At 34.5% G+C, this 24439-nt stretch overlaps 1 protein-coding gene across 1 annotated transcript in view; it reads right to left on the reverse strand.

Moving 5' to 3' along the window:
• The window catches only part of LOC148950672 (uncharacterized), a 122265-nt gene that overhangs the window by 53865 nt on the left and 43961 nt on the right, over nucleotides 1-24439 (reverse strand). The window contains exons 3-4 of the mRNA XM_089091700.1: nucleotides 14282-14386; nucleotides 1752-2149 (exon numbers count right to left, since the gene is read on the reverse strand). Of these exons, the coding sequence (XP_088947826.1) occupies nucleotides 1752-2149; nucleotides 14282-14386 (503 nt within the window). The remainder of the gene's footprint in view (nucleotides 1-1751; nucleotides 2150-14281; nucleotides 14387-24439) is intronic.

Genomic DNA, 24439 nt, shown 5'->3' on the forward strand with positions numbered 1-24439 from the left:
AGTATCTGTTATCTTTATGTTCGATGTAATTTGTAATTTTTTAGTTTTAGTCGTTTTCTGTTTCATTTATTTATTCATAGTAATTTCTGTTCATTTTAAAGTTGTCTTGATTATTCATTTTATTTTCTGCTCATTGATTCATCCACAGCAGTATCTGTTATCTTTATGTTCGATGGAATTGTTCATTTTTTAGCTTTATTCGTTTTGTTTTTCATTTATTTATTCATAGTAATTTCTGTTCATTTTAAAGTTGTCTTGATTATTCATTTTATTTTCAACTCATTTATTCATTCACGGCAGTATGTGTTATCTTTATGTCCGATAGAACTGTTCATTCAACTCATTTATTCATTCACGGCAGTATGCGTTATCTTTATGTCCGATGGAACTGTTCATTTTTTTTATTCGTTTTTGGTTTCTTCATTTTAAAGTTGTCTTGATTATTCATTTTATTTTCAACTCCTTTATTAATTCACGGCAGTATGTGTTATCTTTATGTCCGATGGAATTGTTTATTTTTTTTATTCGTTTTTGGTTTCTTCATTTTAAAGCTGTCTTGATTATTCATTTTGATTTCAACTCATTTATTCATCCACAGCAGTATCTGTTATCTTTATGTTCGATGGAATTTGTCATTTTTTAGTTTTATTCGTTTTCTGTTTCATTTAGTTATTTATAGTAATTTCTGTTCATTTTAAAGTTGTCTTGATTATTCATTTTATTTTCTGCTCATTGATTCATCCACAGCAGTATCTGTTATCTTTCTGTTCGATGGAATTGTTAATTTTTTAGCTTTATTCGTTTTGTTTTTCATTTATTTATTCATAATAATTTCTGTTCATTTTAAAGTTGTCTTGATTATTCATTTTATTTTCAACTCATTTATTCATTCACGGCAGTATGTGTTATCTTCATGTCCGATGGAATTGTTCATTTTTTTTATTCGTTTTTGGTTTCATCATTTTAAAGTTGTCTTGATTATTCATTTTATTTTCTACTCATTTATTCATCCACAGAAATATCTGTTAGCTTTGCGATCGATGGAATTCTTTATTTTTTAGTTTTAATCGTTTTGTTTTTCATTTATTTATTCATAGTAATTTCTGTTCATTTTAAAGTTGTCTTGATTATTCAGCTTATTTTTTGTTCATTTATTTTTCTTAAATTTATTCTTCCTTTTGTGTTCAGCGCGTTTTGAAACACTTACATAACCATGGTTCCTTAACAGAATAGTAAATTGTAGTAAAAATGTACATTTTCAGATAAGATGTATAACATTTTGCTCATTATACCAGGGCTTTTTTATTGTGGGATAGTTAGAAATGGTATCTATGCGTATTATAAACAACTGCGTTTTATTGACATTTGTCTTTTGAACAGTGTTATTTATTTTCTAAATTTAAAATTTTAGAGGGACCTCGGTTCCTGCCCCCCCCCCAGCATGTTCCTGGATCAAACTATCAAAAAAGGTCTCAATAGTGGTCTCATTTCGGGTTTCATTTATTTATTCATAGTAACTTCTGTTCACTTTACGGAAATGCTGAGACTAGAAGGTCTCAGCAAGCGACTTGATTCCTGCTTGATTTAGGCTTTAATTTGGCTCTTTACTCTTCACTGAAAAACTTCTTTTGCTGGATTTTTTTTTCAAAGTAATCCCCGTAAGATGTTATTAACTCAAATCACTGTACTCTAGAAGTAAAGTAGTAAGGCGTCATGAAAAACAACATTCACAAAACAGATAAGTCTCTTACCTTGAGAAGTACTCTTTCTTGATTGTGCTGGTTGACTCTGGTGATTGGAGCCTTTCTTACGTCTGTTTCGAGATGCGCGTCTTGCAGCATTCTGACGCAAAACGGCTGGAGAGTTATTGGTGATAGGCATATCGCCCCTAATTGACAGCTCGCCTTGACCTTGACGCACGGGTGGAGAGTTATTGGTGGCAGGCATACAGCCCCTTCTTGACAGCTCACCTTGACCTTGATGCACTGGTGATGGTGCTGAGTATGGGGATGCATTATGGTCACTCCATATAAATGTTGGTAGTCGATCATATGGGCGGTGGTATGGCTCATTCCAGTAAGGCCTGTCAAAATTTACATAAGTCTGCATACTTTCAGGGTCATGATAATTTGAATATGGTGGTCCATAACTAAAAAATAAGCAATAATAAACAAAGACAATCTCCAAATTTTTTTAACGAGAAACTTGATTAGTAACAGGCTTAGAGTTCAAGAGCCTCAATATTATAAAAATATAACGCAACTGACTAACAAGCATAAGACGAAAGACCATAAAAAATACACTAAGCATAAAAATACAAATCAATCAGCAGTCTTATCATATGCCTTGTATATGTATATATAAAAATATATAAAAATTCAATCCATGTTTCCTTCAAAAGTTCGCTTAGCAGCACTGCTGAGGAATAGTCAGAGCAGTACTGTGATTAATTTTTAATAGGAACAACTGAATATATCTTATCTCTTTTAAAGAGGAATAATTGTGTATGTATGTATTTATGTATTTTTTTTTCGCTAAAAGGGCTCCATATTTTTTTGGAAAAACTGGCATCCAGGGATTTTCTGGCCTAAAAAAAACGATATACATATATATATATATATATATATATATATATATATATATATATATATATATATATATATATATATATATATATATATATATATATATATATATATATATATATATATATATATATATATATATATATATATATATATATATATATATATATATATATATATATATATATCGGGAAGGGGTTTGAGAAAATTGGATTAGAGCCTTAATTTTGAAAAAATAAAATTATCATGAGTGACGTAATTTTTATGAATACATTTTAAGACCATATATACGTCATATTTGTCTCAGTTTGTTGTATTGTTTTAGTATCTATGATGCAGGCAAAGTTACACAAGTTTGCTTAAACCGAGTACAAAAAAGATGACATTGTTCAACTTTCAAAGGTTGAAAAAGATACGTCATTTGAACAACAAGAAAGAATGTTTGTCCAACAGCCCGGATCATGAAATGTGAGAAGATGCATCCAAAAAGCTAAAGCAAAGGGTATGGAAAAAATGTTTCACAAATTGCTTGATAAAAATGGAACACCAATATATGTAATTATAAAACAAACCAAAGTAAGAATCACATTGAATTGCAAACAAAAATTTTGAACAGAGATTTGTGGTTAGAAACTTGAAAAGACGTTTTTGGTATCCATAACGTCTTAAGAAATTATATAAGGTGATACATGAGTCTAAGTGACTAAAGCAAAAGGAATGGGAAAAATATCTGAGTTAATGACAAATGAAAATGAACAACAAAACCAACAGTTGGAAAAAAAGTGACAGAGATGATCACATCGAATGGTAAACGAAGTCTCTGCTTAGAAGAGAAGCAACAGTGAAAATCACAACGAATCTCAGAGGAGTACAAATCATAGAAATTGTATGACTCTATGAAGGATAACTCTGACTACCTGATTAACATGAAGGAAGAATGGAATTCCCGCCAGAATTTCTGAACTCAATGTTTATTGCTTATTTAACACCCAATGACTTAAAACAAACGAATAAGGATTACATACTGAGTCCTATGTCAATTTTAAATTCTTTGTCAGACAACGGACTTTCATTTTGAATTGAAGTTATCAAGTATTTTTGCAGTAGACATGGCTAATTGTAGAAAGAGTAAAGCCCAGACAGATAGTCCAAGTAATTGAGAGGCAAATGTTTAAATGGCTGCGCGGGCAAAAGGCGGGAGTAAGTATTGGACTTGTTTGTTAGTTTTTGGAAAGAGACGCCTGCCTAGAGTCTCAGTCATGTTGACCAAGAATTTAAAATTGACGTAGGACCGTTAGATTGCCTGGAATGAGAGGCAAACAAGGCACGCCCGCCTATGGTTTTAAGAAGGTTGACCAAGAATTTAGACTTGACACAGGACCATTAATTTGCTTGAAATAACAGACAAACAATCGTTTAAAGCCATCTTTATCTTCCAAATAGTACCTATTCGTTGCCTATGCTCAGCCCCACATTCTGAGAACATTTAAGCCATATATATATATATATATATATATATATATATATATATATATATATATATATATATATATATATATATATATATATATATATATATATATATATATATATATATATATATATATATATATATATATATATATATATATATATATATATATATATATATATATATATATATATATATATATATATATATATATATATATATATATATATATATATATATATATATATATATATATATATATATATATATATATATATATATATATATATATATATATATATATATATATATATATATATATATATATATATATATATATATATATATATATATATATATATATATATATATATATATATATATATATATATATATATATATATATATATATATATATATATATATATATATATATATATATATACACATAGGAGGATGGGTTATATATACTCGTAGGAGGATGGGTTAAGGACTGAAGTGGAAAAATATGTCCTAAATTGGCTACCAACCAGATATTCTGGCCAAATGATATTTCATTTACTTGCCTTAACCTGGAGTATTGATAATTTTGGATAGCAAAGAGTAACTAAATTATCAATTAAGGACTACATTTGTACATTGACAAGATCCAAAGTGTGAAAATGGCAAACCAAACATTAGAGGCCGAGAAAATGCAAAATGCCCAGTTTTTGCGAGAAATAAATTTCAAATTGGATTTATTACCAGCGCTGTCAGAGAAAGTTAGTGCAATTCCTGGACTTTCGGATAGCATTGCTGCCTTACAAGTACGGATGAATAACATTAGTACACAGCTATCTAGAAATGTTGAGACAAATGAAGAAATTAAAAAAGAGCTGGAAAATGAGAAATCAGACCTAGTAATCATATCTGAACGAGCCAACCAGCTCGAAACAGAGCAGAAAAGAACAAATTTGATTATTTATAATTATACTCTGCAACACCATGGTGAGTATACTGTGAAGCAAGAGATAATGGATTTATTAAACCGTGCTATGCCTTCTCTCAAAATAAGTCGATGTGATGTACATGACATTTTTAGATTGAAATCAGGGCCAGTAGTAGTGAAGCTAAACTCGGTCGAAATCAGAGACTATATCTTAAGAAATAGTTCCTTATTGAGAAAGGGAGGTCTATCGGTGGCCCCAGATAACACAGCTAAACAAAGAGAAGCCCGTAAACACTTAAAGGAAATTATGAATCTTGCACAGAACGACGGCCGTGATGCAATGCTGCGAGGAGACAAGCTGTTTATCCAAGGCCAACTATTCAGGTACGATGGATAGGCTGTGATTGAGGTTAAATATAACTTGGCGCCAGTTAAAAATATTGGTCCACCCCCTAGTGCTAGACTCCCAAATTACCCTGCTGTTATCCCGAGGGGGCTAGATAGTGATGCCAGTAATATTGATACCGAGACAGTTATACCATTAACAGCCTATTCTCAGGCATTATCAGCAACTAAAAGACCTGCTAGTGCTGTTATTAGCCCTAATGACCTATATCGACTAGACATTCGTACCGTTGCACCCATATGAAGCCATTCTCCAAGAGAAGAACTTAACAGAAGACCTCGCAGTGGTTGTTCCCGTAATTTTGTTGATAATAGTCAGCGAGTGCTAACAGATATTAATAGTCGCAGTCGTGAGTATTACCATGTTGCCTTTTCTTCAACAGAGGCCAGGAATAAGAAACTCCAAGAAATGACTAGTGATATTAATGCACTGACAGAAAGCACAGACGCATAAGAAATAAAGAGCCATTTACTGGGTTTAGTGTCATGGAACATACAAGGACTACGTGATAAGCTGCCTTATTTATATGATGAATAACTTTCATTTGATGTGATTTCGTTTATTGAAACATGGAATGATCATTCTCCTATATCACCTCTCCCAGGGTTTTTGGTTGGACAGGTTGTGCGTAAACCAGCAAAAAATAATAGACATTATGGTGGTATTTTGGTTTTGATTAAATCATCAGCTATTGATGGTTATGAACGAGTTAATAGTAGATCTGAAAATTTACTTTGACTGCGTATTTGTTTGAAATGTGGGAAGAGATTAACTTTGGGCGTTGTGTATATCCCTCCACAAAATAGTTCTTATTATCGAGAAAATACTTGGGAAATTTTAGATGATGAATTGTCGCTAATACAAGAAAGTTATAGTGATTTTGAGTGCGTTTTGATGGGGGATTTCAATGCTTATACGGGCGTTGAGGTTGAGGTTCCAGATTTATTAATCCCAGATTTAGGGGATTTGGTCCCAATTTGTTGTAGATTACCGCGAAGTAATAAGGATGAAAAAAGAAAAATAAACTTTTGGGGAAGAAAGATCCTAGCGCTTTGTGGGGAACATGGTCTGATCATTGCGAATGGAAGGTTTGGAAATGATAAGGGTCTGGGCGAGTTCACTTGCCTTTTGGGCCCAACTCAAAGTGTTGTAGATTATGCGCTGATTAATACGAAATTTGTACCTGAATCGATTGGTATTGATGTACTAGATTTAGTTGGATCCGATCATAGAGCTAGTAAGCTTGAGCTGAACACTGAGAAGCTTCAGTATGTTGTTCCTCGAGTTAGAAATTTATCTAATGGAGAGCTTAGATTAGAGGGCTTAGGAAAAAGAATTAAATATGATTTAAATGATAATGATATTGAAAAATTTAAAAGGGAGCTTATGAAGTTGCATATAACAAATAAGTTGAAAGCGTTAGAAGAAGATGGAAAATATATACATGGTATAATTATGGAGTTAAATGGAATAATTTGCAGTTGTTCAGCATCGTGTAATCTGAATAAAAAGGTAAATAAAAACGAGCGATATTTTTATTTGGAGTGTAAGTTAATGAAAGAAAAGGTCAGATATTTATTGAATCTTTTAAAAGAATGTGATAAACCTGAAGAGCAAAGTTTAAGATTAGCCGAATATAAAGATAAAAGAAGAGATTACAAAAGGTTAATTAAAAGGAAAAAAAAGATTTTGAGATTAAGAAGAAACTGGGTATTGCAAATTATTTTAGAAATAAAGATTTTAAGAAATTTTAGGGTTATATAAGGAATGATATTGGAAATGAAAAAGCAAAGACACAGGTGGCTCCGGACGCCAACTCTTGGCCTGATTACCTAGAAAGCATGGAAGATGATTGCGGAGAATTACAAGAGGTAACACATACCACAGAGATGGTTGTTTATCCCATCAAGGAACATGATTATGATTTAGTTGGGGAAGTGAGTAATGATGAGGTCAAGTTTGTATTCAAGAATTTAAAAGGAGGTTCGGCTGCGGGTGCCGATGGTGTACCAATAAAGTTATTTAAGAATTTTCTTTAAATTTTTATGTCGATAATTGTTTTTCTTTGTAATAAGGTGCTAACTTCAGGACACTGGCCAAATGAGTGGAAGAGATCATTGCTTATGCCGCTTTTTAAGAGAGGTAACCCTAAGTTGCACATGAATTATCGTTTAATAGCGCTAGTCCCTGCTTTAAGTAAGATAATGGAGAAAATACTTGATACAAGGCTTTCTAAATAGTTATATAAAAATAATATAATACATGAACAAAAAGGAGGTTTCAGAACAGGGTACAGGACGGTAGATACAATATTTATTTTAAAGGCATTAATTGATAAATATGGAAAGGGAAAAACTTCTCTTTATGCGGGATTTCTGGACCTCCACAAGGCGTTCGACAGTGTTGACAGAGAGCTATTAAAGGATGCCCTGTTTAGAATTGGCCTCCCTCATTTGTTTGTGAGGTTGATAGTGAGTATGTATATTTGTGTGAGTGGAATCATGTTAGTTGGTAACAGGTTTTCTAGGTTTTTTAATATTAAGCTGGGTGTAAAACAAGGCAGCACTCTTTCTCCTAATTTGTTTAACATTTTTATAAATGATGTTGTTGATTATCTAGAGAATAGATGGGCTCCGAATGTTAGTCTAGGGACCCATAAACTATCAATACTATTATTTGCAGATGATATTGCCTTGGTAGCTAGCACACCGCAAGATCTGCACACGCTTTTGAGTCTTATAGATGATTATTTGCAGATGAAAAAACTAAGGCTGAATGTTGAAAAGAGTGAAGTTGTTATTTTAAAAAAAAGGAAAACAAGTGGCGAAAATAATTATAAATTTAATAATGAGGAACTTAAAGTAAGTAAAAGAATAAAATATTTACGATTTATTTTATCGGAAAATGGAAGTTTAAAGATTCATGTTGATGAAATAATTAAAAGAGGCAAAGTGGCCATGTCTGCGATTTTTAGAAATCCAACGATAATGGGAATTAAAAACCTAAAAATGCCTAAAGGAATATTTAATGGAAAAATTTTACCAGTATTGGAATATGGAGCAGTGATTTGGGGAGGAGAAGCGGCACAGAAGTTGGAGTCCCTCCAGCTCCAGTATTATAAAAGACTATTTGGATTACATCAGACAACTAATTCACAGGCTCTGAAAGGTGATATGGGCCTGTTTTCGTTAAAACTACGTAGGTCTATTTTGATGCTTAGATTTTGGTTGAAGATCATTAGGTGCAATGAAGACAGACTAGTAGCTGCTGCTTATTATCAGATGTTGAGCTATGATTCGAAAAGGTCGTGGCCATCCCAAATTAGGTCATTACTAGAAAGTGTGGGAATGGCTTACTTATGGAATGACGGTCTTGGTTCCCCTGATCTACCAACAAATTTAGTAAGCCAGGTACGATTTATCTTAGAGGGTCAGGAAATTCAGTATTGGCAAGGGCTGGTTTTAAATTCTGCTACATTGAATCATTATAATCAGGTTAAACCTAGTTTTGGAGAGGAAATTTATTTTAAATTCAATTTACCGGCTATGATTTTATGTCGATGGATTCAGCTTAGGGCGAATTGCCTTCCAATCCAGAGTAGACAAATGGTGTTCGACAGAGGGATAGTACATCCTGATGGTCGGTATGTGTGTCCTCTTTGTAGGGATGAGGACGAAGATTTGGACCATTTTCTCAGAAAGTGCCCGGTGCTCTCTGATTTAAGGGAAAATTACTTACATGGGATTGTTTTGCTGCTTCCAAATATCTTACAAAGTAGTATCCAACCACAATATTTCGTATTGGTGCGTACATAGAGAAGGGATTAAAAAGAAAGAAATGTTTTTACAATTAATTATTATTAATTATATGGAATTAAAGTTATTTTGTTTTTTGGTATTTTACCAGAAGGTATTTTTCGCTATGTATTCATGTTAATGTGTGTTTGTAATTTGCTCTGTTGTAATTTTTCTATTTTCATGTTTTTTGTGTGTATATGGCTCTTGGGCTTTTTGAAATACACGATCTATCTATCTATCTATCTATATATATATATATTTTTTTATATATATATATATATATATATATATATATATATATATATTTATATATATATATATATATATATATATATATATATATATATATATATATATATATATATATATATATATATATATATATATATATATATATATATATATATATATATATATATATATATATATATATATATATATATATATATATATATATATATATATATATATATATATATATATATATATATATATATATATATATATATATATATATATATATATATATATATATATATATATATATATATACTCCCTTTAAACGAACAACCGTGCATTTATTTAGAACATCTTGTTATTTCTTGATAATTGTTTTTGTCAGGGTAATTGCATGAAACCCAACTTGAAGTGTAATTGCATGAAACCAAACCTTACCTAAAACAATCAGAAATTAAAATAAGTCAAACTCAAAACGACTAGAAATTAATAGGAATGGGGTTTTAAACCCCAGGCTTTCTAAAAGCTAGAAAAAAATTTGTAGTTTACTAAAAACAATTTGAATGCGTTTATTGAAAAAATGTGCATTGTCAGTTTAATATATAAATGCTGATATTTATACCTTAAAATATTAATCAATTTTTGATTTCTCAAAGTTATAAAAGTGAAGATATTTAAAAGAATTTTGTTTCAGTAAAGTACAAATTGTATTCTGGCTTTTAGAAAGCATAGGGTTTAGGACCCTACTCAGATTAATTTCTGCTCGTTTTCAGTTTGAGTTATTTTAATTTATATTTGTTTTGTGTTTCATTTATTTATTGATGCTGATTTGTGGTAGTTGTATGCTTGGTAGATTATTTGATTCTATTTTTGTTCCTTTTTGGTTTAATGGCGTTCTTTACTTTTTTTAGAAAAACTATTTTGTGGAAAAAGTTTTTTTGATTAATTTCTGTTCGTTTTATGTTGACATAGTCATTTTCAGGGAGAAAGACCGAGTCTCTTCTAAAGTTAAACAACCATCCCTTCCATAAGAACCTTAAATACCCCCTGGGAGTAAAATACGACCCTTACCCCTAATGAGTGGGGTTTGTTTCAACCCCAAAAGCCTTGTTATATGATATTTGGACTGTTTTGAATAGAATGGCTATCTCAAAATTTCTATCAGACGCATTTCGGGACAATATGACGTGTGTTTAGGGGGGAAAGGGTAGCTGCTCTCTGATCACTTTGACGCTTAAAAAGAGCACAAGAGTGTCTGATTACCAATCCAATGAGCCCCCTTTGAAGTTTATATGACCACACTTTCTATAAAAACCCTATATGTCCTCAGGGCATAACTTACAACCCTTGCCCTGAGGGCTGGGGGGAGGGTCCTCCTCAAAAACATAATTTTTATCTGGAAATCAACTACTTTGAACAAAATGGCTATCTCAAAATTTTGATTGGATGTGTTTGGAGAAAGCTGGGCGTCGAAGGGGTGTTAGATGCCTTCCAATCACGTTCGACTAGTAAAAAAGGAACAAGCCACTACAATTTCCAATCGAATGAGCCCTTTTAAAAGTTTCTACGACAACTCCTTCGATACGAAGTGCCCTGGTCTATAGGAAACAATAATAAATAATACATTGTGCCAACATTGTTCTTTACTTAGGCAGCACGATTGCGCTGCCTATGATAACTGGCATATTGACATTTCTGGCGACAAAAACGATATAAAGAGGTCACAACTTTAAGGAACAACTCGTAATTTCTCAGGGTGGTTGCATGGAACCTATGGTAACGCCATGACATCAAGAAGAGGCTCAAATTGTCTGCAGTTAGAAGACATGTGACAATATGAAATCCATATATATTAGCCTGCCGCGTGGCCATGTCGGGGGTCTTTTTGAAGCTACATTTTGAATCTAAAAAAGTGTTTTAAGAGCATATGAGTGTGAACAACAAGCTGGCCTTTTCACAGAAAAAAGGAGCTTTTTCTTAATAAACATACAAAACTCGATAAGCATGGACACTCAAAGAAGAAATCTGGTCAGATTAGCCATCAGATTAACTTTTCTGGTCAGATTAACTTTTCAGATTATGCTAATCTGGTCAGATTAGCATAATAACTAAGCTTAGATGAACTTCAATCTACTTAGCAACTAATAAAGATCCAGTTCTTAGGGAATTGTTCGTTTCAATTAAGGGGATTACAAATTTTTGTTTATCTCTTCATTTCTTGCTTTTTTTTTTTTTTTTTTTTTTTTTTATTTTTTAATTGGCGATACTGATATTTTGGACACTATTGCAACCTTTGAACCTTACGTTGGAACTTGGGCATGTTGTTTCAAGTTTAATTTCTCTTTTTGATTAAATAAATTTGATTTGGATCCTAAAATCTTTATTTTTTACTTATTTTTTTCTGTCTGGCAAATAGATTTTCACCATTTTTGAGATATTGCGCAATTTTTTGCCAGTATCAGCATATATCTTAGAAACTTAGGGTGTAAATTGACAGTTCTGTAATATAATAAATTCGCTATAATAAGACCGGCAGTATGGAGATGCACAGAAAAATAGTCAAAAAATTATTCTATTTTGAAATCGTAAGATTTTGGGGTAAGGTTTACAATAACAGACTAATCAGCTAGATAAAAAAAAAAAAAATATATACCACTAGCATCAGAATTTCATCCTGATTCCAAGTATAACACTCATTTCTGTCGCAAATTATTTTCAGAATTACTTCTAAGCTCTTTAAGTCTCTTCAATTTTCCTGTTTTTTTCACAGAAACGTCATGGCGGCAATTCAATTTGAAAAATACTAAATTTTGCTGAAAGCTGCAATTTGAATTGAAATATACTAAATCTTGTTGCTCAGTGATTTGATATGAAAAATACTAAATCTTGTTGAGTGGTGATTTGATTTGAGAAATACTGAACAGTTTGAATTATCCATTTTTTTTTTTTTTTACAAAATAGGTCTTCCCTGTTTAGTTTGTTCTTGATTCAGAACTAAGATACAGTTTAAAATTTGGACTTTAGTTATATTTAAGCTAAAATCTAGAACAAAAAATTCAGATTACTCAGATAGAAAATATCATTTTCAACTGTTCTGATTTGTCAGTTATTAGAAAATGTCTATGTGCTAGTCATGTGAAATGTCATACTATACTGCAATAAACAGATTTATAAATAATGATGAAGCAAGCAACAACTTTTTCAGGACTCATAGTGTCTTACCATCACTAGTAATGTGCCAAAGCTGCAATACACCATACAACTATTACGCATCTGAAAATATGTGGAAATGCAGCAACAGCTGTCATCCCAAAAAGAGAAGATTTTGCAGCTATTCAGTATTCGATAGAAAAGGGAGTTTCTTGCATCATCAAATCCTGATATATATAAATCACTTTCTGTTGGATCATTGGGACCATCAAACGATTGTTGAGGAACTCCAGATAAGTAAAAAAACAAGCATTGACTGGAGGTCTTTTTCCTCAGAAGTTCTGATGGCTTGGAAAGGAAGCCAAGAACCTATAGGAGGGCAGGGTGTTTAAGTTAAAATCGATGAAACTTTAATGGCAAAAAGAAAGTACAACAGGAGAAGGATTTCACTGCAAGTAAAATTATTGAAAATTATTGAAGCAAAAGAAAAATTATTGTAGCCCTGACTGATGGCCAAGACGGCCTCCAAAGAAACAAGGAAACTTTAATTCCTATTATAAAAAATATATTAAGCCTGGAATCGTTATTTACAATGATAAATGGGGAGCTTATAGTACATTGTCCAGCCACGGATATACTCATTACCAAATCAATCATTCAGCCAATTATGTTGATCCACAGGACTGTTCCATTCATACTTAAAATATAGAAAGTCTGTGGAGATGCTTCAAAAAGCACTCTAAAAGACCAGGGATGCAAACAGCATACATGGAGCAGTATGTGTCGCGCTTCTTATTTCTGCAAAATCTTGAGTGAAAAGAACAACTTCATAATTTTTTATTGAAGCTGCAAAGATCTATCCCCCTGGAATCGATAGGGCCCCTAGAGCAGCAGACAGTGACACCCCTAGTGCATCAGAAAGTGATGATGAAGAGTTAGATATGAGTGATTAGTTTTTTTACATTGAGTATTATTTATCTGATACTTATAAAACTGTATATGTAGCTGCCATAAAGTGTTTGTTTTGATGAAAGAAGTTTTGCTGTTTTTTAAGAAGCTTAGAAGCAATTTTGGAAATAATTTGCAATTGAAATGAATGTTATATTTTGATTGAGGATGAAATTCGGAAGCTGGTGGTAAGTTCCACCACCAAGCCCCACCCCCCGCCCTAAAAAATAAATAATTCAAACTATTTAGTATTTCTCAAATCAAATTACTGCTCAACAAGATTTAGTATTTTACGTATCAAATCACTGATCAACAAGATTTAGTACATTTCAATTCAAATTGCAGCTTTCAGCAAAATTTAGTAGTTTTCAAATTTAATCGTCAACGTGACGTTTCTGTGAAAAAAAAAAAAAAAACAGGAAAATTGAAGAAACTTAAAGAAGCTTAGAAGTAATTTTGAAAATGATTTGCGACAGAAATGAGTGTTATATTTGGACTCAGGATGAAATTCTGATGCTAGTGGTATGTTGTTTTTTTTTTATCTAGCTGATTAGTCTGTTAGTGTAAACCTTACCCAGATTTTGGAGGTAGAGATCCGGCTAAAAAACACGGTCCGGTTCACACATGCCTGATTAGCAGTATTTTACAATTACGTCTTAAAATAACTCTTCTATGATAAAATAACTAATAGAAATGAGACGTAAGAGTGAAAGGTTTACAAAAAAAAGAAGAAAAACAAGACTAAAAACAAGCAAATACCTGTATCTGTCTTCACGATCTCTCTCATGAGTGCGATCGTAGTCTCTCGATCTTTCTCTTTTCTTTCTCTCATAGCGGTCCCGATCTCGATCTGGGGCCCTAGAACTACATACAAAACGATTAACTGAAAATAACAACTTTTGACACAGTGATATAGTGCTAATAGCATGCTTATCTAAGTTATATAACTTGTGCCAAAACACAAGTGAAAACATTTCTTCTTAATTCACTTTGATGAAATTAAAAGTGTTTTTTTAGCAAGATTTTTCTAAAAGCTGAATAACCATGATAAGTTTCTCTCCCCTCTGTCACACATATTCTTTTTATTCAAAATGGTTCCCATTTCCCACAAAACAAGAAGATTTTATACATTTTAACATAAAAAGTTAAACTTTTATCGCTATTTTCTAATGCAGTAAAAGTGAAAAACGGAAACTGCATTCTCTAATAATGGCAAACAAACGCTTGTTGACGAATTGAATATGTATGAAGGATACAAGAAAGGTGACACTTGGAAGTCTTCAGTTCAACCTTCAATTATTCAATGTAGTTAAAGTGCACCCAAAGGTCACAGAAAGGTTATCGCTTCAATATCAGACATAGAAGATTTCGCTTTGGGCCTTCGAAAGCCCTTATCAATGTCGTTACCAGCTACCCTTAAATATTGTCAGATCTGTCTATCTATTCGTAAAATCCTTTGTCCTAATCGGTCATTGCAATAGTTAACAAATTTTGTTAATCGAAACAGTGACTGATCTTTATCGTTTTCCACTAAAGCAAATGCAAGTTTGCCAAAAATCTTTTATTCCCATGCATGCCAAGATAATTTTCAGTACTTAGACGTCATTGATTTCAGCCGTTCTTCAAACACGATCAAAACCTAATTCTATTACATTGAGTTAGGACTTTGAGTTACTTAGTTGAGTTGAGCTAGGACAGTTAGGAAAAAGTCGACAAATTTGTATCAGAGGTCCAGGGCAAGCACGCATTGTAACTTTGCTGTATATCAACAAATAATTGTTATTATATAATTCAGTTTACTGTATATAATAGGAATTATCAGTCAATTAACTATGGTTAACTACCGTTGAAGGTTCAAATGCACTCATGGGCAGGCAACAGGATTTTGGCTTAACACCTAAGAGGTTCGACAAAAACTTTCGTCAGCGCTGCTTCAATCGCAGCCAATAACCAACTGTTTATCGTTTCGTATTCCTCGATGTTCCAAATTGATATTGGTCTCTGACAGGGATATATTGTCTCTAGTCTTATGTAATTTCGTAATCGACTGGATTATGACCAGAGCAATGACGACCTTCTCAGGAATTGAAGTAAGTCCCAATTTTGTGATCACCAATCTAGACTTAATCTCGTTCAGAAGCCCAATCCATGATATCGAAAATAGCTGAAGAATCCTCTGGTGGGTCTTAAGATGGCACCTCTCAGGTGGCACCTTGAAAACAAAAGTCATTGTGTTTGGCGTATGATCTCAAAACCCCTCAATCTTAATAGAACAGTCGCCCATAGACGAGATACCTGAATTCAAGTACCTAAGCTCTATGGTAGACCCAATATGAGGATACATGCAAGAAATTCCATCGAGAATCGCTTGCACACATGATCTTCAACCAGCTAAAATATTCTTTATGGAACCAGAAAAAAGTCCTTTTGAACACAAAAAAGGATATACCAGGCCCTTGTTCGGTCTGTCCTACTATATGGCTGTGAGACTATATACTATATGGCCCTAAAAGCATCCAACAAATAAGCCCTCAACGTATTCAACAACTCATGTCAAAGGAGAATCAATGGCATCAAACTCCGTGATGAGTCAGCAATGACGAACTCCGCAAAATTTGTCATATACGTTATGATTTGGCTACTATAATCAACCAAAGAAGAATAAGATAGTTTGGCCATGCACTTCGCCGCCCATAACACACCTTCGTCAATAGAGCAATGAAATATACGCCTCTTCCGGGATGGAAAAGCAACACGGAGGACAGAAAAAAACGTGGCTCGCCTGCATCAACGCAGACCTGGACCCACTCGGTAACTTAAAAAAGTATGGACGAAGATGGGATACAGTCTGCCTCAAATTGATTGAGCCACTCACGAAGGATCAAAACCCTCGGCTTACCACAATTACAAAGTTACTGGACGCCAGGGAGAGCTGAAATGCTTGAGTCCTGCTATAAGTACAAAAAGTAAGTAAAGTAAAAGTCTTATGTGCTACTTAACAAAGCACTACATCATTACACAAAATACATAAAAATCTGAGTTACCTATTAAATGTGTAGATAAATGTTTCGAGGGGGAGGGGGTATACAATAGGAGAGGGGAAGGTTACCATATAAATACCTTTAAAACAAGCATTTTTCATTTCCCAAGAAAAAAAGGTGGAACCTCACTTGATGTTATATGCTCAAATCCTTCTGATTATTATCAGAACAGCGGGAGCTCCCATCTCTTGGCGGAAGCTATTATTTGATGTTGCATTGGTATTCCCTTCTACCGTATAAAACTAAATACGTCATTGAAACTTTTTCATATAGACGGTTTATTTATATAGACGTTTATTTATATTAACTAAAAAAAACTTTCCGAAAAATAAGTTTTTCAAAGAAAAGTAAAGGCCATTTTAAACTTAAGCTCAGGAGATATAAATACCTGTTAAAATTCAAACTCAAAACGACCAAAAATTACCATCAAAGAATGAATGAAACCCAAAACGAACAGAAATTAAATAAACAATCATAGCAAAAACATACAACAAGTAATAATATAAATGAATCAATAGATCTTAAAGCGAGTAATGCTTAGATTGAATATGAAAACCAAGCTTAAAACGAAAACAAATATTTTGCTATTAAAGTATAAATGAAACTTAAAACGAACAGAAATTAAACAACAATCAATGCGAAAAAACATACAATATATATTAATGTAAATGAATAAATAAATCTTAAAACGAGTAAAACTAAAATTGAATACGCAAATCAAGTTTGAATCGAATAAAAATAACTACAAACAAGAGTTTGGGTATCGCCTCACTGCAGAAGCCATAAAACCTACTGCGTCATTTGCGTCTACTGCGTCTTGTATCGCTTTAAGATCTATTTATTCATTTATATTATTACTTGTTGTATGTTTTTTCCTATGATTGTTTATTTAATTTCTGTTCGTTTTGAGTTTCATTTATTCTTTAATAGTAATCTCTGGTCGTTTTGATTTTGAATTTTAACAGATGTTTATATATTCTGATCTTAACTTTAAAATAGCCTTTAACTTTCTTTGAAAAAATTATTTTTAGGAAAGTTTTTTTAATTAATTTTTATTCGTTTTTTTATTGCTAAAAGTTTCAAGTTCTTATAACATGGGGGGGGGGATGCTTAGTGTCCGATTATTCTTGACTTTAAAAAACGGATCTAGAACTTTCAATTTAAATCCAATTAGGCTTTTTTCAAAGTCTATACGATTACCTCTTTAATAAAAACCTTATATATGAACAATAGACAGCTTGCATAACTTGTGGACAGCGATTGACAACAATGAATGGATTGAAAAAATAGCTCCAATAAGGGGGTTTTTGATCATTTCACTTGCTGACACAAAGGGATCACGACTGTTTGGAATTGACATTAATAGGATTTTGTGTGCCAAAGCAATTTTACATCTATCTCAGAGTATGTATTTTAACCTTATAATTGGATAATTATAATAGATTTCCTAAGTATTCTTCCCATACAAAACCCCTTCCCATAAGTTAAAAACCCCCTTTAATAAGTTATACTCCAGGGCATAGCTTATAACGCCTACCCCCGGGCCTGGTGGGCTGTGTCGACACCGGAGTTTTTTGTTATCAGAACTTTGAACTATTTTAACAAAATGTCTATCTCAAAATTTTTATCTGATGCATTTAGGGCGTGGAGGAGGGGGGGGGGGGGCTACTAACCCTCCAATCTCTTTTGACTATTAAACGGTGAACAAGAACTTTCAGTTTTCAGTCATATGAGACCTCTCCAAAGTTTATACAACCATCCCTTCCATAAGAAATAATGGGAAGGATTCGGAGAATCCTTAAATTACAACTCTTGCCCTGAGCGCTGTGGGGGAGTTTTCAGCCTCAAAGACCTAATTTACAGAACTTAAAACTACGTTTAATAAAATGACTATCTCAAAGTTTTGATTAGATGTGTTTAGGGAAATGGTGGGCGTGAGAAGGGGGTTAGTTGCCCTCCAATCACTTTCGACTACTAAAAAGGGCACTAGCCCTTTGAATTTCCAGTCGAATGAGCCTTTGAAGTTTCTACGACAACGCCTTCTATAAAAACCTTATATGCCCCCAGGTCATATCTTAAAACCCTTGCCCTGAAGGTTGTGGGGGAGTGTCCTCCTCAAAAATATATTCTATCTGGAAATCAACTACGCTGAACAAAATGGCAATCTCAAAATTTTGATTGGATGTGTTTGGGGAAATGAATCCTTAAATTACAACTCTTGCCCTGAGAGCTGCGGGGGAGTTGTCATCCTCAAAAACCTAATTTCCAGAACTTAAAACTACGTTTAATAAAATGGCTGTCTTAAAATTTTGATTGGATGAGGTTGGGGAAAAGGTGGGCGTGAGAGGGGGGTTAGTTGCCCTCAAACCACTTTCGAATATTAAAAAGGGCACTAGCCCTTTAATTTCCAATCAAATGAGCCTGTTTTGAAGTTTCTACGAACACGCACTGTATACGGACCATATGTGGCCTCAAGGCATAACTTAAAACCCTTGTCCCGAAGGTTTTTAGGGAGTTTTCTCCTCAAAAATATATTTTCTATCTACAAATCAACTATGCTGAACAAAATGGCTATATCAAAATTTTGATTGGATGTGTTTGGGGAAAAGGTGGGCGTGAGAGGGGGGTTAGTTGCCCTCAAATCACTTTCGACTATTAAAAAGGGCACTAGCCCCTTGAATTTCCAATCGAATGAGCCTTTTTTAAGTTTCTACGACAACGCCTTCTATAAAAATCTTATATGCCCCCAGGGTATAAATTGAAACCCTTGCCCTGAGGGTTGTGGGGGAGTGTCCTCCTCAAAAATATATTTTATATCTGGTAATCAACTACGCTGAACAAAATGGTTATCTCAAAATTTTGATTGGATGTGTGTTGGGGAAATGATGGGATTGGGGGGGGGGCGGGAGGTTAGTTACACTCCAATCACTTTCGACTATTAAAAAGGGAGCTAGCCCTTTAATTTCCAATCGATTGAGCCTGTTTTGAAGTTTCTACGACAACACGTTCTATAAAAACCTTATATGCCCCCAGGGCATAACTTAAAACCCTTGCCCTGAGAGTTGTGGGGGAGTGTCCTCCTCAAAAATATATTTTCCATCTGGAAATCAACTATCCTGACCAAAATAGCTATCTCAAAATTTTAATTGGATGTGTTCGGGGGAATGATGGGCATGGGGGGGAGGGGGCTAGTTACACTCCAATCACTTTCGACTATTCAACAGGGCACTAGCCCTTTTATTTCCAATCGATTGAGCCAGTTTTGAAGTTTCTACGACAGCGCCTTCTATAAAAAACTTATATGCCCCTAGGGCATAACTTCAAACCCTTGCCCTGAGAGTTGTGGGGGAGTGTCTTCCTCAAAAACATATATTCTACCTGGAAACCATCGACTCTGAACAACATTCATTACTAAAAATTTGGAGGTTAGATGTGTGGGAGACGGAGTGGGGGGGGGGGGGGCTAATTGCCCTCCAATAACTTTTGAATCTGTTAAATCGCAATACAATTCTTAATTTCCTATTGAACAAGCCCTCTTTGATTTTTATGAGACGATTCCTTCCATATGAAGTGCTTCTGAAAAAAAAATAATAAATAATAATAATAATAAAACATTGGAGCCGTATGGCCTTTACTATAGGCAATGCTACAGCGTTGCCTCTGATAGACGGCTTATTTCATACATAACAGTTGAATTAAGTTCGGTTCAAGGGTCTCAGAATATATTTGGGAAGTAATATACTCTTTGAATTTTCCTCATGAATAAGCTTCGATTTTCCAAAAGAAAACCCGGACGAACTATGAATAATGTTTATGAGAGATGGTCACCGAACGTCGCAATTCCGATATATTGTACATCACTACCAAAATTTAGTGCTTAATTCATCACAAAATTGGATCATGAAAAAGCAAAAAACAAAAACAAACAAATAAGCTACGTTATAAGATTTGAAAGATGACAAAAGAGGTTGCCGCCTGATAATATAATTAAAAACTTGAAAACTTTTTCCAAAGAAAAATATCAGTGGTATAACGAAATAAAAGGATTACCTGGCAAAAATGGTAATAGTATAAATTTAGGTCTTTGTCAAAGTTATAGAGATACTCCTTACCAGTTAAATAAACACTTATCGAAAATTGTACAGTCACTATTTTTTGGATCTAACTGAGCACATGGGACATTTTAAGTCAGGAACACGAATAGACGCACTGGCCGGAATCACAGAAAAGAAAGTTTTTAATTAATTACAAAAATTGAAACGAACAAGTATGACCTCTACTGATGTTCCTAACGACTTATTCAAGTTTTTCACTAATAGGCTTCTCCATCCCTTGACTAATATTTTTAACCTCCTGACAAACCTTGTTCTTCTGGGTGGACATACAGTTCATTTCTTTCTAGCGCGATAGTTACTGTTTGGAAAGTCATCTCTGTACCTCAGTTGGAATCAACATATCTGGGTTGCCGTTTGTTATTTTTTTCAGCTTGTTATTGGTAGCGGAAGAGTTGTTTTTGTATTAAAGGAATGGACGAAAGTCTGAAATCGAAGAAGAGCAGGAGGATAAGAGGTACGAAAATTTCAAATTTTTCTTTGAATGAAAGGTGGAGCCTAGAAAAAAATTACCTTCCTTAGAAGGATTACAAGTTCATTTTGGGAGGGATTTTGCCACCTATATCGATTATGCCATCTATTGGTATGCGACTTACGTTCAATGTCCACCCCCGTAGACATTGGTTCTCAATCAAGTATTTTAAAGTTAGAAAGATAAGAGTTGACAGAATAAAAGAACTTCCTATTTTAAATGTGTTTTCTTTACTTTCGCTTATGGTAACCTTCAAAAGTTGAAAACCATGTTTTGTCTTGTTGTTACCTTGTCTGATGCCTTGGCAATCATCGACGCTAGTGGTGTTGAGGACAATTTTGCGGATGAAAGTGATGATGACCTTTTTGAGCCCCAAGATACAGTACTTGAAGACGAAGATCCTAACAGCGCCTTCCTTCCAGGCGATGAAAATATCATCGACGAGGAAGTATCTGAGCTTGAGTCTGATTTTGAAGCTGACATACCTCTAACCGAGCGGGCTAGCATATCGCAGCGACCTATGGAACGACAAAATTGATGAAATGGAGGGAAAGCCCGAGGTTTGGGATTCACTTGGGTCCAGCAAGAGATGAGGTTAAATTTACTGACCATTGATTGGAAACTAGGTGTCTTTTACACAGTACTTCCCCCAGTCTTTTTTTTTCGATGAGACGGCATGCGACACAAACTACACCTATACAAAACAATCCACAAGAGCCTGAATGTCACTGGTGACAAACTTAAAGACATTTTTTGGAGTTGTAATATTGATGGGCAATCTCAAATGTCCTCAAATCAAAATGTATTGGATGACGCAGTACCGTGTAAACCAGATAGCAGAAAATATTGGAAAAAACCGTTACTTCACTTTAAGAAGCAATCTGAAATTTTTCGTAGATGAGGAAATTTTTGACGACATTAAGAAGAACAACCAGTTGTGGAGAGTTCAGTCAATTATCGACCGTTTCCGTACCGTTTGCTTTTCTTTCTCGGGGGACAAAAGTTGTTTAATTGATGAGTAGATGATCCCATTTTAGGCGAAAACGTCGTTGAAACAGTATGTACCCAATAAGCCAAACCCCGTCACCCTCAAAAACTCTGTCTTGACTAATCCAAAGGGCCCTGTGCTTGACTTTGAGATTTATTAGGTGTCACTACGCTTCCTGAAGCTAAGTGATGCCATGGCCTTGCAGCTGGAATCGTACTCAGGCTATATCAAACTCTCCCACCCGAATTTTGCCTCTACTTTGATCGATTTTTCAACACAACAAAACTACTCGACCTTCTGTGCGAAATGCATCTGGCACAATCACGCAACATAAATTTAGGAAAGAGACCGTACCTTTGAAGCCAAAGAAATGAGGAAGTGATTTGAGGGCAACTAACCCCCCTCTCACGCCCACCTTTTCCCCAAACACATCCAATCAAAATTTTTAGATACCCATTTTATTCAACGTAGTTGAAAGTTTTGGAATTTAGGTCATTAAGAATGACAACCCCTCCCCCCACAGCCCTCAGGGCAAGGGTTGTAAGTTATGCCCTGGGGCATATAAAGTTTTTATTGAAAGCGTTGTCGTAGAAACTTCAAAAGGGCTAATTCAATTGGAAATTGAAAGGGCTAGTGCCTTTTTAATAGTGAAAAGTGATTGGATAGCGACTAACGCCTTTCTCATTCCCACTATTTTCCAAAAAACATCCAATCAAAATTTTGAGATATCCATTTTGTTCAAGGTAGTTGAACGTTCTGAAAATTAGGTCTTTTAGGATGATAACCCCCTCAGAGCCCTCAGTGCAAGGGTTGTAAGTTATGCTCTGGGGGCATATAAGGTTTATATAGAAAGTTGTTATATAAATCATAGGCAGCACCATCGCGCTGCCTAATTAAAGAACGGGAACACTCGAGAACGAGACAAGAAACGGGGACTAAGTAAAGAGGAGGACACTCCCCCACAACCCTCAGGGCAATGGTTTTAAGTTATGCCCTGGGGGCATAAAAGAACAATGTTGCCACAATGTACTGTTTATTATTTTTGTCCTTTAGAGCTGGGCACTTCATATGAAAGGGGTCGTCGTAGAAACTTCAAAAGGGGCTCATTCGATTGGATGAGAGTTCTAGTGCCCTTTAATAGTCGAAAGTGATTGGAAGGCAACTAGCCCCCCACGCCCATGATTCCCCCAAACACATCCAATCAAAATTTTGAGATAGCCATTGTGTTCAGCGTAGTTGATTTCCAGAAAGAAAATATGTTCTCGAGGAGGACACTCTCCCAAAACCCTCAGGGCAAGGGTTTTAAGTTATGTCCTGGGGGCATATAAGGGTTTTATAGAAGGCGTTATCGTAGGAAACTTCAAAACAGGCTCATTCGATTGGAAATTCGAAGGGCTAGTACCCTTTTTAATAGTCAAAAGTGATTGGAGGGCAACTAGCCCCCCCCCCCCAAGCCGATCATTCCCCCAAACACAGCCAATCAAAATTTTGAGATAGCGATTTTGTTCAGCGTAGTTGATTTCCAGATAAAAAATATATTTTTGAGGAGGAAACTCCCCCACAGCCCTCAGGACAAGGGTTGTAAGTTACGCCCTGGGGGCATATAAGGTTGTTATAGAAGGCGTTGTCGTAGAAAATTCAAAAAAGGCTCATTCGATTGGAAATCCAAAGGGCTAGTGCCCTTTTTAATAGTCAAAAGTGAATGGAGGGCAACTAGCCCCCCCACGCCCATCGTTTTCTCAAACACATCCAATCAAAATTTTGAGATAGCCATTTTGTTCAGCGTAGTTGATTTCCAGATAGAAAGCATGTTTTTGAGGAGGACACTCCCCCACAGCCCTCAGGCTAAGGGTTTAAAGTTATGCCCTGGGGGCATATAAGGTTTTTAAAAAAGGCGTTGTCGTAGAAACTTCAATAAAAAGCTCATTCGATTGGAAATTCAAAGGGCTAGTGCCCTTTTTAACAGTCGAAAGTGATTGGAGGGCAACTATACCCCCCCCCCCCTACGCCCTCTACGCACTTCATATGGAAGGGGTCGTCGTAGAAACTTCAAAAACGGCTCATTCGATTGGAAATTGAGAGTTCTAGTGCCCTTTTTAATAGTCGAAAGTGATTGGAGGGCAACTAGCCCCCCCCCCGACGCACATCATTCCCCCCAACACATCCAATCAAAATTTTTAGGTAGCCATTTTGTTCAGCGTAGTGGATTTCCAGATAGAAAATATGTTTTTGAGGAGGAAACTCCCCAAGAAACTTTTTTTGAAGTTTCTACGACAACGCCTTCTTTAAAAACCTTATATGCCC

Source organism: Artemia sp. Qi Xiang Cuo, chromosome 7 (genome assembly GCF_049724085.1).
Source record: "Artemia sp. Qi Xiang Cuo chromosome 7, ASM4972408v1, whole genome shotgun sequence".
In the NCBI taxonomy this organism is placed as follows: Eukaryota; Metazoa; Arthropoda; class Branchiopoda; order Anostraca; family Artemiidae; genus Artemia; species Artemia sp. Qi Xiang Cuo.